General features: G+C 52.1%; 1 protein-coding gene across 1 annotated transcript; it reads left to right on the forward strand.

The window, feature by feature from the left end:
• The first annotated feature begins 1,274 nt into the window (after positions 1–1,274).
• Positions 1,275–4,395, forward strand: LOC120407441 (cytochrome P450 4F22-like). Its single transcript, XM_039543108.1, has 6 exons — positions 1,275–1,300; positions 1,462–1,595; positions 1,725–1,789; positions 2,385–2,467; positions 2,819–3,098; positions 4,116–4,395. The coding sequence occupies exons 1-6, from the start codon at positions 1,275–1,277 to the stop codon at positions 4,272–4,274; spliced, it is 747 nt and encodes a 248-aa protein (XP_039399042.1). The 3' UTR covers positions 4,275–4,395.
• Positions 4,396–17,743: the final 13,348 nt, after the last annotated feature.

The raw sequence follows: 17,743 nt of genomic DNA on the forward strand, positions 1-17,743 counted from the left end.
TAAATTGCAGAGCCCCCCGGACCGGTGGCCAGAACCCAGGCAGTGTGAGTGCCACTGAAAATCAGCTTGTGTGCCACCTTTGGCACACATGCCATAGGTTGCCTAGCCCTGATCTACACAGTCTCCAATAGCTAGAATTGCTTGTTTGAGTTCACCAGATACAACAATGGGCAGTCGCAGAAAGAGGGCAGCAGTGAGCCACTGTTTGGTCACCTCTTGCACTATACGGAGGCCCAAATTGTGACCTCAGAGCCACAGGCCTGATTTTTCCCTCAAATTTCAGACACAAGGGTGAAACTTTGGGAAGTTATAAGCCATTGATGAAAGACTCTTTATAATGGAAATACTGAGGCAGCTGTAACTATTGGCATCTCTAAGTGTTCTCTGTGTAGCAAAATAATGCAAGCGAAACCTCCAACTGCTCAAAAGGGCAGAAATTGCTGAGTTTTATTTCCTTATGTTAAATTCTTCTCACACCTTCTATGGGTCATCTCAATTATCACTTCAAAGGTTTTTTTTCTCCTGCTGATGATAGCTCATCTCAGTTGATTGGACTCTTCCAGTTGGTATGCATCCTGCCACCTTTTCATGTTCTCTGTATGTATAAATATCTCCTGTCTGTGTGTTCCATTCTATGCATCCGAAGAAGTGAGCTGTAGCTCACGAAAGCTTATCCTGAAATAAATGTGTTAGTCTCTTAGGTGCCACAAGTACTCCTGTTCTTTTTGCGGATACAGACTAACACGGTTGCTACTCTGAAACCTGAGTTTTAATAGTTATGGTTTGATTTCTGCTATTACTGTTACAGTACAGCACTGTGTGCACTAGGCGCTGCAGTTAGGGTAGATCTAGGAAGACACATAGATATTGTCCCTACAGCTTACACCCTGGATTGGTTCTGGGTCCAGGGGAGGGACTAGGCATGCCCTATGCTCTCCTCTGCAGCCGGTGCAGGCTGCCTTGAGAAAGGAGCAAGGAGAGTCTGGGGCTTTCTATTATCTGCATCCTGCAAGCGCCACCAGCTTGTAGCACTTGTGATGGATTTCCTCGTTAGAAGTGATTGTCTTTCTGCACTCCACAGCTGATTTTAAGAACAGCCTCTTTTACATCACCTGCCTTAAGTGCAGCATTTCTGGTAAGCAGAGACTCAGGCCGCTCCTATTGAGGAACCTTTATTGAATAAATAGAGGATGGGGCTTCCCCTGCAAGATGGGCCTAGGCTGCTACCCAGTGCCCGAGGGCCCTGCCGCTCTGGGTTTTGTATGCCCCTCCGGATGCCCAAGGGCGCTGCCACTCAGGTGTACGTGCCCCTCCCCCGCCGCTCACGGTGTCAAAGGTCCCCTCAGTGCCAGCTCCATGCAGATGTGACTCTGTCCCAACCCTGGTGCCTGGCTCATGGGTTCACACTGGGCCTCTCATGCATCCACCTCTGGGGCCAGTGCTAAGCTCTGCTCTCTGTAGGGAGGACCTGTCCCAGATGCCCTTCTGCACCATGTGCATCAATGAGAGTCTGCGCCTGCACCCACCCGTCACGGCCGTGTCCCGGCGCTGCACCGAGGACATCAAACTGCCCGACGGACGTGTCCTACCCAAAGGTACCAGCCTCCTTCCCTGCCCCCCAGCCAGGGGCATGGCACCAGAGCTGGGCCCATAACCCCTGAGGTGCTCAACCCCTCCCCTCCTTCTCCCTCTCCTCTCTAACGAGGCAGTTTCCTCTCTGGCAGGGAACGTCTGTCTGATCATTATCTACGGGACACATCACAATCCTGCTGTCTGGCTGGAGCCCCAGGTATCGCTGGTCACTCTGTTCTACCCTTTGGCTCTACTCCACCCCATGGCCACTTCCAGCGTGGCACTAGGGAGCGCTGTGCTGCAGGGGGCAGGATTAGGGGGCTCGGTAGGGGGTGCTGTCCCCTGGCAGTCACTGCTGACCCAGTGCCTCACATAGCACTAGGGGGCGCTGTGCTGCACGGGGTGGGATTGGGGAGCTCGGTAGGGGGAGCTGTCCTCTCACAGTCACTGCTGACTCAGTGCTCCGGCGTGGCACTAGGGGGTGCTGAAACACCAGCAGTCTAGCAGCTACCTATTCCCAGCGACCCTCCCCAGAGAGGAAGCTTCCCCCCACCCCCGAGCTTGCCTAGAGGGGAGTGAGGGTCGCACCCCCATTCACACTGGGCAGGGCTGGGTCACTGGGCTCGGCCCGGCTCTGAATGCTGGGTGGAGGCAGAACCATCCCCGCTGCCAGCGCATGGTCCCAGTGGGCAGCTCAGTCTTGGGGAGCCTGGTGTCCATGCTGTACTGGGGGCGGGAGCTGCTTTTGCTCCCTCCTCAGCTCAGGGACCCCCCCCAGCTCCCCTCACCATGCCCTGTGCTCGCTGCTCCAGGTCTATAACCCCCACCGCTTCGACCCAGAGAACTCCAAGAACAAGCCCCCACTGGCCTTCATGCCCTTCTCTGCTGGACCGAGGTAACCTGCCTGCTGGGCTCAGAGCCCCTCGCCGCACGAACTGCCCCTTCCTCCTTTCTCCTCCCCTCCCCCCCCGGCTGCCCACCAGCGAGCGGCTCCCTGTTGGTGCCCTGGCTGCAGTGAAGCATTGTGGGATACACAGGAGTTGGCCTCTGATCAGTGCTGGGGTCAGCTGTTATTGCTGAGGATCTGCCCCTTCTCCCACAGGGGGGTTGGGCTCCCCCCAGCGTCTGTCTGTCCCTGCGGGCAGTGCGTTCTGGGGTGTCTGTCCCTCCTCCCCCATCCCTGCTCTCACATGGCGTGTGGTTTCTGGGCGAAGAGCACCGGCTGACACACCTGGCTCTCTCACAGGAACTGCATCGGGCAGAACTTCGCCATGGCAGAGACGAAGGTGGTGCTGGCGCTGACGCTGCTGCGCTTCGCCGTGCGGCTGGATGAGAGCAGGCCTGTGCGCCGCAAGCCCGAGCTGATCCTGCGCAGCGAGAACGGGCTGTGGCTGCACCTGGAGCCGCTGGGGCCCAGCCATGAGAGCCGGCCCCCGCAACGTACTCCTAGGACCATCCACTGCCACCCGCTGCGGGGGATCCAGCCTGCTCCACACAGCTCAGGGGCCTGCCGAGTGGCAGACCAGGTGGGGATCATGGTGGGGCCAGAGGTTAGCAGACACCTGGGAGTCAGCTCTCTCCTCTAATCTAGACCAGCCCTCTGTACCAAAGCAGGCGCTGTGGGGTCCAGGCATGGGGCCCCGAAGGTGCTGCAGGCTCCTTTCAGACACCAGCTGCTTAGCCCTCTCCCACCTGCCCCTGGGAGCGAGGGGTGACAAACGCCTTTCCCCAGCCCCGCTGGATGTCCACGGCCACCTGGTGACTCAATGTCAGAGCTAGAAATGGAGCCCAGCAGCCTGGCTCCCAGCTCAGCCCACTCACAGCCTAGGCGACCCCCGTGGCCTGCGTTCCCTGCCCCCACTGGCCAGAGTCAGGGTGCCCGGCAGTTCGACCGCTAGCCTAGGATGCGGGAGACCCGTGTTCACTTCCCTGCTCGGCCACACAGGGAGCCTGCGGCATTGGGCAAGTCACTCTGCCTCTGGCCCTCAACTCCCATCAGTGGGAGTTAATGGCCCTGCCCACGGGGGCTGAGGGTAAATGCAGTCGGGGGGTGAAGTGCCACATAATTATGTTGGGCATCTAAGACCACGTGGTCAATAACCCTAAATGCTGTGGGCTCGTTAGTGGATCAGCTCCTGTGTTCCCGCCAGCCCCCCCCCGTGTCCTGATGCTGCTGCCTGGAGCTGAGAGTCTGGTCTCTCTCTCACTCCCTTTCCCTGGAGGGTAGGAATCTTCCCTCCCGCCTGCTCCCCCTCTGTCCTGCTCCCCCCACTTCTGAACTCAGCAATCCACCTGCCTGGTCTGGGGCAGGAACAGCTGAGAGGCCTGCGGACAGGTGGCTCAGTGCTCTGGCCGATCTTCCTGAGGGGCCCCCAGGAGCCTGGGTGAGAGCTTCTGCCTTGGGCTGCTGTGGATGGCTTTGAGGTGGGGCAACAATCCAGGGGGCAGCTGCCTAGCAATCGCAACCTGCTGGCTGCAGTCACCCAGAGGAGTTGGGGCAGGGAACCTGTAAGTGTGTGTGTTTTTTCTCTCTCTCTCTGTAGTGCCCGGGGGGCTGGCTGCAGACCCAGCAAGGACCTACTCTCTGCCACAGGGAACTCATGGTTCAAGGAGACAAACAGTGGTTGAGGGCTGGGAGGAGGGGGCCGGGTGTGGCCCCTGGGGCAGCTGGACCTGGAACTGGGGGACAGTTGCTTTCATGATATTTCTAAGTTCGTTCCCGAGCATGGTGAAGTCCAGGGCCCCTGCTGCAGGGACGAGGCCATGGGGCTTTGGGATCCAGCCTGAGGGTTTCAGGATCTGGCCCTCGAATCCGGTTACTGAGCTTTGGGTTCTGTCCCTCGTCCACATGGTGGCAGGCTCCAGAACTGGGCTTATCCCCTCCCTCCCATCTCTCAGTCCCCGCTGCCTCCTCAGGCCCAAGACTTCAACCGCATGCTCCATTCCTTGGCCGCAGGGCTCCAGGGCCCAGGATCTGGCCAAGGGTCTTCTGGCTCTGGTCCCTAGCTGTGAGGCAGCGGGTGCCGGCCCCAGGCTCACCCACCCCCCTATTGTCCCGGCCCACTCTGCCTCCTCCGGCCCTGGGCTTTGTCCACATGCTCAATCCCCAGCCACGGGGCTTCAAGCTCAGGCCACGGGATCCGGCTGCAGGGTGTTCGGCTCTCTGGCTCTGGCTCTTGGCCATGCACTGGCAGGTGCAGGCCCCTATCTCACCCCCCCACCTCCATTAACTTTGGCCCCTGCTGCCACTCCCACTCCCCCCATTGTCCATGGGACCACTGCCTCCTCCAGCTCCCTGTCTGTTCCCCCCACTGCCCTGGGGCTCCGCTGCCTCCCTACCCACCTCCCCATCCAGGGCTTAATTTGTCTGTTTGTTAATGTCACTTTTCACAGCAGACTGAGAAGCGAGCTGGGAGGCTGTGAAAAGCGACATTAACATACAAGTGTCACTTTTCACAGCAGCAGATTTACTAGCTTGCAAGGCTAAAAATAACCAACACAACCAAAAAAGCAAAAGAAACTACAACAAAAAAGACAAGAACGTGCAGAGCCCCTTGTTTGCGTTTCTATTCTGCTTAGGGCCAGTGAAGAATAAAGACAACTGGACTTTATTTTTACTATTCAGTCTGCAAAAAAAACCCAAATCCTCCATAAATAAATGACACTGCTTTGGACATGGGTATGTGCACATTTGTTTATTTTTCCTAATATTATTTAAGTATTTTAGGAACAAGGGTCAGAGCGGCCACCAGCAAGAGTCGCCCCCGCTGGTGCGGGGCCCTTGCGCAATGGTTGGGGTTAAGAAAATTGGGGGAGATGAAAGAACTGAGTGTTGACCTGTGAGCAACTGGTTCTTGGAACACCAGGGTTGTGCAGAGTCGCAGTGTGGTGCTATCGAGCCAGCTTCATTTGCTACGTGGAAAAATGGAGCAGGATATTACACACCATGAACTGGTTTGCTTCATTACTAATGTGTCGTGTAACCAGTGACTGGAGTCTTTGTATTCGCACATTTGTGTCTGAACGGGGTGGGGGCCCCAATGTTCTTTGTGCCCAGGCCCTCAATACATTTGAACCAGCTCTTCCTGCTGTGACCCAGAGGCTGGCGCCCAGTCACTGGCAGGGAGACTCTGGGCAGCTGAGGGGAGCGAGGGGCAGCAAAGTCCCAGGTCTCATTGCCCAGTTGTTTGTGTTATACTCCCCCACCCCCCTCTTCTCTGCCTGCGGGGTTTGACAGCAGCACCCACATGGGTAACGCCACCTGCAGCAGGGAACCTTGGGCCGGGTTCCCCAGCACACCAGGCCCAGCACTCCAGGTGTTTGAACGTGGCAGAAAGGCTGATGTTCAAACAACCCAGCGGCTGAAAAATAAAACCAGAATAACAGACCTCCTGGATGTAGCTGCTTCTACACCATGCAGGCAGGAGCCCAGCCCCAGCTGTGCTGCCTGGGCAAAAGGGCCAGGGGTTAACCCCCCCCCCCACTGACCCTGTCCTGTGAGACTGCTGGGGTGGGCGGGGGGCACTCACTTTGACAGTGGGTTACACAGCTGTTTACTAGATGGCAGCAGGATATTGGGGCTCAGGAGTCTTGGGTTTTGCGTCTGTCTTGCGGAGGAGAGACAGGAGTCACAGCCTGTAGCTGGGTGGCAGGACTCCCCGAGTCTACTTCTGGCTCTAGGAGGGGAGTGGGATTTAATGGATTATAGTGTCAGAGATTTCAAGGCCAGAAGGAACCACTGTGCTCAGCCAGTCTGCCCTGATCTGTTAGCCAGAGACCCTCAAGCTTTATTTAAGAACTCCGGGTGATAGAGAATCTGCCCTCCCCTCTGAGTCAGCTGTTCCTAGGGTTAAGTCCCCTCCCTGTTAACCATTGTCACCATATTTCCAATCTGACTTTGTCTCACTTCCTCCATTGGCAGCCATAGGTGTTAGGCTGGTAAGGCATAGGCATACGGGAAGGCAGAAATGCAATGAGCCTACACTTCCCAAGGCCTGGAAGATAATAGCTTAGCTAAATTAATTAGGGTGTAAGGCCCAAAAGCCTTAGAGTCAGGGCCGGCTCTAGCTTTTTTGCCACCCCAAGCAAAAAACAAAAGGGTGGCCGGAATGTGCCGCCCCAGGATTGGCTGGAATGTGCCACCCCTTAAAATGTGCCGCCCCAAGCACGTGCTTCCTCTGCTGGTGCCTAGAGCCGGCCCTGTTTGGTACCTCGGTGCGGTGAGAGTCTGGTGTCTCCTTGGGATACACCACCAATGGTAACCCCAGGGAGGCCACACCTCTGTGCTACACAGCACTACAAATTTGTGTCAACCTAAATTACGTTAGCATACAACCATCACAGTTATTACATTGCTTGTGCGTGTGCACACTGCACTCCTTGAGTCAGTGGTGCGTGGTCTCACCAGGAGTGCTTGTATCAATGCAGAGTGCACCATGAGTAGCTATCCCACTGTGCAACTCACTGCCATTCCAGCCCAGAGTGATTAGAGAAGTTTCTGAAATGCCTCACGAGGCTGAAACGAGTCACACTGCGCAAATCCTGCAGGCTCAGGCGCCCCGTGCTCACAATACTCAGGAGAGTAGTGCAGAGCTGTGCATGCTCCATGCTTCTGCCAGAGATAGCAGACACTGAGAAGGGACGTGCAGGTTTTGGGGGATTTTGAAAAGAGGTGTGAAATATTATGGGATGCAGAACACTGCATTATAGGAAGTTGAACACATGTTCCCAGTCACCCCTGTGCGTCCTCACTATGAGCGCTTGTGTCAATTCAGAGTGCAGTGCATGTCTGGAGTGGCTCACGACTGTGAGTGCCTAACTCAGAGCAGACTGCCAATATCAGGGCAGACACCCCAAGCTGGTGGTGTGTTCTACAATTAGATTTCACCAAGCCAGTAACAACTGTGAACTCCTGGATCATAATATGAGCCTTACCATGGAGTCACACACAGATCTTGGGAGACAGGCCAGTCCTCGCTTATAGACAGCCTCCCAACCTGAAGCAAATACTCACCATACAACATAAACACTAACCCAGGAACCTATCCTTGCAACAAAGCCCGATGCCAGCTCTGTCCACATATCCATTCAAGTGACACCATCATAGGACCTAATCACATCAGACACGCCATCAGGGGCTCGTACACCTGCACATCTACCAACGTGATATATGGCATCATGTGCCAGCAATGCCTCTCTGCCATGTACATTGGCCAAACCGGACAATCTCTACGCAAAAGAATAAATGGACACAAATCTGACATCAGGAATCATAACATTCAAAAACCAGTGGGAGAACACTTCAACCTCTCTAACCACTCAGTGACAGACTTGAAGGTGGCAATTTTGCAACAAAAAAGCTTCAAAAACAGACTCCAAAGAGAAACTGCTGAAGTCGAATTAATATGCAAATTAGATACAATTAACTCTGGCCTAAACAGAGACCGGGACTGGTTGGGTCATTACACTAATTGAATCTATTTCCCTATGTTAAGTTCTGCTCATACCGTCTATGGGCCATCTTAATTATCACTTCAAAAAGTTTTTTTTCCTCCTGCTGATGATAGCTCATCTCAATTGATTAGACTTTTCCTGTTGTTATGCATACTTCCACCTTTTCATGTTCTCTGTATGTATAAATATCTCCTGTCTGTGTGTTCCATTCTATGCATCCGAAGAAGTGAGCTGTAGCTCACGAAAGCTCATGCTAAAATAAATGTGTTAGTCTTTAAGGTGCCACAAGTACTCCTGTTCTTTTTGCAGTCCCTTTAGACTCTCCAGTCTATCCTGCCATCGAGACAAACTGGGCTTAGTGATAAATGGTCACTAACACCAAAAATGACACCACATTCAGGTTGCTTCCAGTCCCAAGAGACCAGTCACCTATCCCAGATCACTTGGTACTTTCAATCCTGCATCAAAGTGATGCCTGTAGCCAATCCTGTAAGAAACTAGCGAAAGGTTTATTAATTAGGGGAAAGGACTAAGAGCGTCATTTACAGGTCAAAGCAAGCGAACATGTACAACCAATGAGTTACCATCTGACTCCTGAGAGTGACAGAATTGTCCTCATCTGTCAATTCAAAGCGTCTTTCAGGGCACCCCAGGAGGCAGCCCCTGGGGATCTCTGGCTTCAGTTTCAAGTCTCTGGCCCTTCAGAGTTCAAACAGCCACAAAGGTGCCGTTTCTTCTTGTCAGGGATTTTTATTCCCTTTCCCCACAGTTCAAGGTGATGGGAGGAGTCCATGTGCACATCCCTCCTCTGGAGGCGGGGAGAGCAATCAAAAAAGTCTTTTGTCTTCTGATGTTCCACAAGGGTTTGTCTGGTGTCTGTGGGCCTTCTTGTGTTGGCCAGACGATGACAGCTCCTGCGGCAAACTAGTATTTCACACCTGGTGATGTTTCTCTCCTCTCTTTGAGGGCTTCCAGTTTCAGAGCAAACACTGAAACTTACCTTATGAATTGGGATACAGATATTACCAGTAAGATTGATGCAGCAGCAACAAACAAGCATTTCACAGAGTCTAAACACTGAACACATTCTGATAAGATGAATCCTTATTTTGGGCAAAACTAACCTGGTCTGGTCTCCAGCTCTGAGGCCATTTGCTCTTAGCTAATGCCTGCAGCCTGGACAAGAGCTGGCTCTTGGCTTGTCAGCCTCAGACTCGGTGCCTAGGAAATCACTTAGGAGTCCTGCACTTAGGACGGAAGAATCCCATGCACTGCTACAGGCTGGGGACTGACTGGCTAAGCAGCAGTTCTGCAGAAAAGGACCTAGGGGTTACAGTGGATGAGAAGCTGGATATGAGTCAGCAGTGTGCCCTTGTTGCTTGGCTAGCTCCCAGTCCCAAAAGAAAGGGGAAGGGTCGATGGGAAATCAGGACCCTGAGACTGACAGTCCCCAGGGGCAATGGGGAGAGGCCAGTGCTCCAGGTTAGCCTGATTGACAAGGCAGGGCAGGCTAATGTGGGTGTCAGGAGGCCAGGGGGGTCCTTTCCATGTGAGCTGAAATTGCCTGGAACAGAGTGGGGCTGAGCTAAGGAAAGAGCAGGAGCCTGAGCTGAGCTGGGGAGCAGAGCTGCACCGGCCAGAGCCAGAGAGAACCAGAGAAGCAACCCAGGGAGCAGATCTGTGCTGGGAGCAGGGCCACAGAAGCAGTCCAAGGAGCAGACTTGTGCTGGGAGCAGAGCTGCAGCAACCAGAGCCAGAGGGGCCAGAAAAGCAGCCCAGGGAGCTGGAGGCAGAGCAGCAGCAGTGCTGGGGCTGCAGCTGGAGCAGTGAGCACAGTGGGGAGCGAGGGGGAACCTGGGCAGCGGGCACAGTGCAGGGAGATGCCCCCAGCCAAGAGGCCTTGCAGGCCAGACTTGGAGGGGGATCATAACCCTGATGGGGGGACTAACCCTGGGAAGAAGGATCCTGCCACCTAGAGCCAGAGGGCATGTGGCCACTGCCAGAGCAAGCGTCCGATCCACAGCATCCCTGCAGCACAGCCAGGGATTGGGCAGGAGACCTGGGAGGGTGAGGCACAGACTGTGAACTGCCCTCACATTCCCTAAATATGTAGCATTCTATTAGTTATATGCTGGTACCTGGCCAAAGGGGGCTTTTTTGCTTGCTTTATTATCCTGTTGTCCCTTTGTTGTGCTGTTAATATGTGTCAATTAATTACAGTTAAGGACCAACTTGTTCTTTGTCTGTACAGGTCCTAGCGCAATGGGATCCTGGTCTGTGACTGGGACTATGAGGCAGTGCTGCAATACAAATAATCACATGCTGATCTACAGAAATACTTTTGTACCATGGCCATCCCCACTGGCTTAAGAGATTAGTCACTGAAAATGGAAGTATGTGAACTTGACATCTGTAGTTAAACTCAGTCCCCTTGTCTCCTGCACTGAGTGTTCTTTCTGCTCAATACACACTCAACGGTAGCATATCCACATAATAGGGTTATGAAGATGGGTCTATGGGAGGGTTTGACTTCCTCTGCCATGGGCTGCTATTGCAGGAAGGAAGTTTGCTGGGAAGAGATGGGTTCCATCTGACCAAGAAGGAGAAGAACATCTTCATGCGCTGACTCACCAACCTTATGAGAAGAGCTTAAAATTAAGTTCAGAGGGGGCAGGTGAAAAGAGCCACCAGGTAAAAAAAAGTGACTTTAATAGAGGACTAGATATTTGGGGAGAAGTAGATGTGGAAAATTGCAGTAGAATTATAGGAGAAACAAGAGGGAAATCCATGGGGGCATCTGCTTAAAATCTTAGATGTCTATAGGTTGGATATTAGGAAAAACTTTTTCACTCAGAGAGTGGTGAAGCACTGGAATGGGTTACCTAGGGAGGTGGTGGAATCTCCTTCCTTAGAGGTTTTTAAGGTCAGGCTTGACAAAGCCCTGGCTGCGATGATTTAGTTGGGAATTGGTCCTGCTTTGAGCAGGGGGTTGGACTAGATGACCTCCTGAGGTCCCTCCCAACCCTGATATTCTATGATTCTATGAGGAGTAATAATAATGGGGAATAAACAGTAAGAACTGGGAGTTTTAGTACATAAGTCATAACTGAGCTTAACTGGCATCACAGATACTTCATGGGCTAAATCTCATGACAGGAATATTGGTATAGAGGACTATAGCTTGGTCAGGAAGGACAAACAGGAAAAAAAGAGAGGAAGTATTGCATTGTAGACTTGTTCTGAGGTCCAGAAGGAGGTGAGAAGCAGACCAGTTGAAAGTCTCTGAGTAAAGAGAAAAGAGGGAAAAACAGCAGTGATGTCCTGGTAGGGGTCTATTACAGACCACCAAATCAGGAAGGGGAGGGAGATGAGGCATTTCTAGAACAAATAACAGAAATATCCAAAACACAAATCCTGATCATAATGGGGGACTTTCCCTACCCAGACATCTGTTGAAAAAGGAATATGGCAAAACACAAAATTATCCAGTAATTTCCTGGAATGTACTGGCGACAATGCTTCCTTTCAGAAAATGGAGGTAGTAATCCGAGGGACAACCATTTTAGACTTGATTCTGACCAACAGGGAGGAGCTGGTTGTAAATGTGAGGGTGAAAGGTGATTTGGGTGAAAGTGATCATGAATGATAGATTTCATGATTCTAAGGAAACAAAGGAGTGAGAATGATAGAAGAAGGACTAGAAAAAGCAGACTTTCACATACTCAGAGAATTGGTAGGTAGCCACCCATAAGGAAAATATTTGTAATACAGTTCAATAAGGTTTCATCAGGCTTTTTGATCAACCAAATTAAAAAGCAAAGGAAACCAACCAACCACACTCAAGGGTCACTGTGCATTCTTCAAGGCAGTTTCTTCTCTTTCTTTGTTTGGTGCTTTTATTTTATATAAATTCAACCAGGAGCAGATTTTCAGGTAAAACCAATACTGGAAAGTGTGGTAAACTGAGAGAGGGACCAAACCAAAATTCAAAATGATCTTGAGAGAATGAGAATTCTACACTGGAGCAAATGTAGCCACCTATTGAACTGCTTACATGTATGGGCCCAGATATTGAAATGTATTTAGGTTCCTAAAAGCTACTGATTTCAGTGTGAGTTAGGAGCCTAAATACCTTTGAGGATCTTGTCCATGTAATTACAGCACATACCAGCAGCAGATTGTGTGGTATGCTACAGTCACATCGATGTCATAATAGTGCTTGAAAAATCTGAACTGGCTATCCTGGCCATGACAGACTGAGAGGCCAGCTGCCTATCAGGAGCTCTTTGGAGAAAGGACTGGAGGAAGTGGTGAGAAAAGACTAAAACATGAATAATCTTGTGAGTGAACAGGAGGTAACTGAGAGAGGTAAGGGTCAGCATTGTATTTTCTAGATCCAGTCTATATTCACATACACATTCAGAAAGCCTAGGCATACAGATAGATTAGTTGTAATGTTCTCCATTTGTATGACCAGAACCTCAGCTGCTGTAAATCCATGTTGCTCTGTTGTCTTCCTTGTAGCTGTGTTGATTTACACCAGTTGAGGACTTGGCCTACAGCCTCTGGACCTGGAAACTTTCCTGAGAATCTCAGTTTCTATTGAATGTTATGGGGGAGGTCTGACTAAGCAAAACTCTTAAAGCATGTGCTTAACTTTAGGTCTTTTTGTTGGCTTAGAGTTAAGCATGTGATTAGGATGCTGAATCAGGGTGTAGGTGCCTTAATATGGATTTAGGTGCTTAAGTTTAGGCACCCAGTTTTGAAAATTTGAGCCATAAATTATTATTCTGTATGCTATCAAACCTCATCAATTGATAGTAAAGAGGGAAAGGAAGATTATTTTACATGGGGATCTACTTGAAAGGAACAAATTTTCTTCATTATGATTTCCTCCCAAACACACTGGGTCCTTCAGCACACAAACCTGGTCATCAGGAGGAAAGAAGAGAATTTACATGATTCCCAGGTCGTCTTCTCCTCACAGTGTTTGGGCACCTGCAGAATCTTTACTGGATAGTGAATTAAAGAGGCCAGCACCAATTCTACTATCAGTGGTAACCAGCCAAATCCTTTTATTAAATTTCAGGTGTTTATAATGAGGTTGTTTCCCTCCTGGCACACATGGATGACCAAGATAAGGACAGAATTGCCCTCAGGATTGCCTCTATAGCTAAGACCAACCTGGCTAGTGTTGTGAGAGTTCTGCTGGAGAAATTGCAACAGGATAAGGTAGGGCAGTTTCATGAAATTAAATCTGCTTTCCATGTGTCCACACCAAATTCTGCCTGACTTCCTGGGGGAATGCATGGGGGTAATTCAGTATAGAACTTGGCCTGGTGCACCAGCAGCATAATCTGTATTCACCCTTCTATCCTCCATCATGCAAAATGCTGTTATTACAGATCAGGCTAATATAATGCTCTATAAAAAGAGCATTGTCCGTTTTCACACAGTGGAGTACATGGGTTGTATATAGTAAAAGTACACTATAGGACCTGCAGTAATCTCTTCCAATAATACTTTGCCCTTCTTTAGCATCTTCATCCAAAAATCTCAAAGCACTTACCTAACACTAGTGAATTAAGACTCACAGCACCCTTATGAGAATGGTAAGCATGATCCCCATTTACAGATGATTTGTGTCACAGGGAATTCAGTTACTTGCTCAACACCACTTAGCAAGTTAGTAAAAGAATGTGAATAAAACCCAAGTGAACTGACTCCCTGCTCTTATTCCTAACCAACACTCATGTCATCATAAGAAAGATTATTGAGATTATAGCACTGAAGGGACCTTATCTATATATTTTCCGGGGGGGGGGGGTGGATTCTGCAACAAAAAATAAAAATGATGCACACAGTATTTTAACATTTCTGCAAATATACAATATAATTGCACCAGTTCAAATTATTTATTTCAAAATCCCTGTCAGCAAGTATGTCTGTATCAATAGACAACAAAAAGGATTGAGGAAATCTTTTTTGACAAATAGATTCCTTACTATGCATATTAATACAGAACTCTGAGTAACAATTCACTTCAACTCACTACAGAGCCATATTTCTTGCACCCCTCATGGCTTGGTGGAGTCAGGGGTAATGGAGGAGCTGAGGGAGAGGGAGGTGAATTGCTGGGAAGGAGCCTGGGTGTGAACTTGGAGGGTTGCTGGGTATGGATGGGAAAGGTATGGAACAGTTTTTTTGGGAGGGGCGGGGAGGAATTGTTAGGGAGCTCTCCCCATGCAGACCCTGGCTGACTCCTAACCTCTCCCATTCAGTAAGGCATCTGCCCCTGCCTCCATGTGTTCCTGCACCCTCATGGGTCCTTGCACCCCTTGTCCACATGTGTTCCTCCACCCCCACTCAGATACCCACCCAACCATCCCTTGTCCCTGTGTAGCTCTGCACCTCCTCCCCCATCACTATGTGGTTCTGACCCTCCCTCCCCCCTGTAACACTGGGTCTCCACTCCCATTCAGCCCCTGCCCCAGTCTGTCCTCCCCCACTAGCCCTTATGAGCAGAACCAAACTGCTTGTCTTGGCCTCCTAGTACTTTAATTATTTGAATTACTTGATTAATGATGAATCTCTTTTGGTTTTAAAGAATAAAATTATTGCCTAATCCAGAGCTACTCGTATTACATAGTGCTTATGTATTCATAAATTATCAGTGACAATTTTCAATTAAACAAATCCTCCTGACATTTAAAAATGAATGGAAGGAGCTTCTCCCCAGTGGAGCTGTGTGTTCTGATTGCAGTTTGCAGAAGCCTCCTTTTCAAGCATCACCAATGGAATGTTTAGCCAATCGAGAGATCTGATTGGCTCTGAACATTCCAAAGGGCTTTATGACCTTGGCATGCAGGTCACCTAGATATAGAGACTCCCAGGAGACAGAGATGGAAAAGATCTATTGGATCATCCAGTCCATGTCCCTGTGAATGCAGAACCATTCCAAATGGCCATTTCCCACTGGTTTGGCCAAACTAATTTTAAAAGCCCCTAATGACTGAACTTCCGCTATTTTCCTAGGAAGACTATGTCATAACCTTATAGACCCGTCTCACAGGTGAGGCATTTTTCCTGTTATTAAAGTCTAAATTGTATGTCTTTTTTTAGTTTAATCCCATTACTCCTACTTTTACCTAAATGCAGTGATGAGCTGCCAAAATATTAACAACCGGTTCCCTCCTCCTCACCTCATGAGGGGGTCGTGCCCCCCCGGGGGTCATGCCCCATCCAACCCCCCATGTTCCTTGACACCCCCCTGGGACCCCTGACCCATCCCTGTCCTCTGACTGCCCCTTGCAGCCCCATCCAATCTCTTCTCTTATTCTTGATGGCCCCCTGGGACCCCTGCCCCATCCAACTACCCCTTCTCTGTCCCTGACTGCCCCTGCCACCTCATCCAACCCCTGCTCCTTCCTGACTGCCCCCCGGGACCCTTGTCCCCATTCAATCCCCCTGTTCTCTGCCCTCTGACCACCCTGACCCCCCCACAACACACCGAACACTGCCTCCCTGCTCTCTGCCCCCTTACCACACTGCCTGGGTCCGGGTCCGCTCTGCCGGGACCTCGACCAGTGCCGTAGGGCCTGACTCCCCGGGCCGGAGCCGCTCGGCCGGCACCAGGGCCGGAGCCGCCGCCGCACCGGGCCGAGCCGCCGGCCCGACTCCGGCCAGGCCGAGCCGCCGCCGCACCGGGCCGGAGCTGCGGGCCCGACTTGCCAGGCCGAGCCGCTCGCCGGCACCGGAGCCGAGCCGGGGCCCGACTTGCCGGGCCGAGCCGCTCAGCCGGCGCCGCTGGGCCCGACCGGCCGGCGCCGCTCGGCTGGCGCCGCGGGGCCGGGGCTGCTCAGCCGGCGCTGCTCGGCCAGCACCGCGGGGCCCAACTCCCCAGCCTGGGCCGGGCTGGAGCCGCTCGGCCGGCACTGGGGCCGGAGCCGCGGGGCCCGACTCCCCGGGCCGGGCTGGGCCGGAGCCGCTTGGCTGGCACAGGGGCCGAGCCGGGGCCCGACCGGCCAGGCCGAGCCGCCGCCGCACTGGGGCCGGAGCCGCGGGGTCCGACTCCCCGGGCCGGGCCAGGCCGGAGCCGCTCAGCCGGCGCCGCTGGGCCCGACTCCCCGGGCCGGAGCCGCTCAGCCGGCGCTGCTCGGCCAGCACCGCGGGGCCCAACTCCCCAGCCTGGGCCGGGCTGTAGCCACTCAGTCGGCACTGGGGCCGGAGCCGCGGGGCCCGACTCCCCGGGCCGGGCCGGGCCGGAGCCGCTCGGCCGGCACTGGGGCCGGAGCCGCGGGGCCCGACTCCCCGGGCCGGGCCGGAGCCGCTCGGCTGGCACCGGGGCCGGAGCCGCGGGGCCGGAACTCCAGCCGGGGCTGGGGAGGCCGGGGCCGCGGGGCCCGACTCCCTGGGCCGGGCCGGAGCTGTGGGTCCGAGCTGCTCAGCCGGGACCAGCCCCAGCCGGTGGTGCTTGGCTGGGGCGCTTGGCCAGGGCCAGGGCGAGCCGGACTGGGCCATGCACACACTGTCCCCTCCGCGCCCAGCTTACCTGCCTGCTGCATTTTTCAGGCTTCCCGCGAACATTTGATTCGCGGGAAGCAGGGGAAGGGGAGGAGAAGAAGGGTGGAGCATTCAGGGGAGAGGGTGAGGTGAGTTGGGGACGGGCCGGGTGGACAGCTGCCCTAGCCTTTGTTAAATTTAAAAGCTTTTTAGAACCATTTGTCCTGGAACAACCGGTTCTAAAAAGGCTTCTAAATTTTACAACCGGTTAATCATAGAATCATAGAATCATAGATCAGAAGGGACCAATATGATCATCTAGTCTGACCTCCTGCAAGATGCAGGCCACATTAGCCGATCTCCCCACTCCATTAGCAAGCGACCCCTGCCCCATGCTTCGGAGGAAGGCGAAAAACCTCCAGGGCCACAGCCAATCTACCCTGGAGGAAAATTCCTTCCCGACCCCAAATATGGCGGTCAGCTGAACCCCGAGCATGCGGGCAAGACTCTCCAGCCATACCCTCTGGAAAAAGGTTAAGAATAACATATCATTGACCCATTGTACTATTTACCAGAGTGGCACTTAATTAACCTATTGACTAAGCCCGGTATCCTATCATACCATCTCCTCCATAAACTTATCTAGCTTAGTCTTAAAGTCATGGAGGTCCTTCGCCCCCACTGTTTCCCTCGGTAGGCTGTTCCAGTATTGCACTCCCCTGATAGTTAGAAACCTTCGTCTAATTTCTAGCCTAAATTTCCTAACTGACAATTTATATCCGTTTGTCCTCGTGTCCACATTAGCACTGAGCTGAAATAATTCCTCTCCTTCCTGGTATTTATCCTCTGATATATTTAAAGAGTGTAATCATATCTCCTCTTATCCTTCTTTTGGTTAAGGAAAACAAACCGAGCTCCTCAAGTCTCCTTTCATATGACAGGCCTTCCATTCCTCGGACCATTCTAGTGGCCCTTCTTTGTACCTGTTCCAGTTTGAATTCATCCTTCTTAAACATGGGAGACCAAAACTGCACACAATACTCCAAATGAGGTCTCACCAACGCCTTATATAACAGGACTAGCACTTCCTTATCCCTACTAGAAATACCTCGCCTAATGCATCCCAATACCGCATTTGCTTTCTTAACGGCCACATCACATTGCCTGCTCATGGTCATCCTACGATCAACCAGGACTCCTAGGTCCTTCTCCTCCT

The sequence above is a fragment of the Mauremys reevesii genome, linkage group 1 (genome assembly GCF_016161935.1).
Source record: "Mauremys reevesii isolate NIE-2019 linkage group 1, ASM1616193v1, whole genome shotgun sequence".
NCBI lineage: Eukaryota > Metazoa > Chordata > Testudines > Geoemydidae > Mauremys > Mauremys reevesii.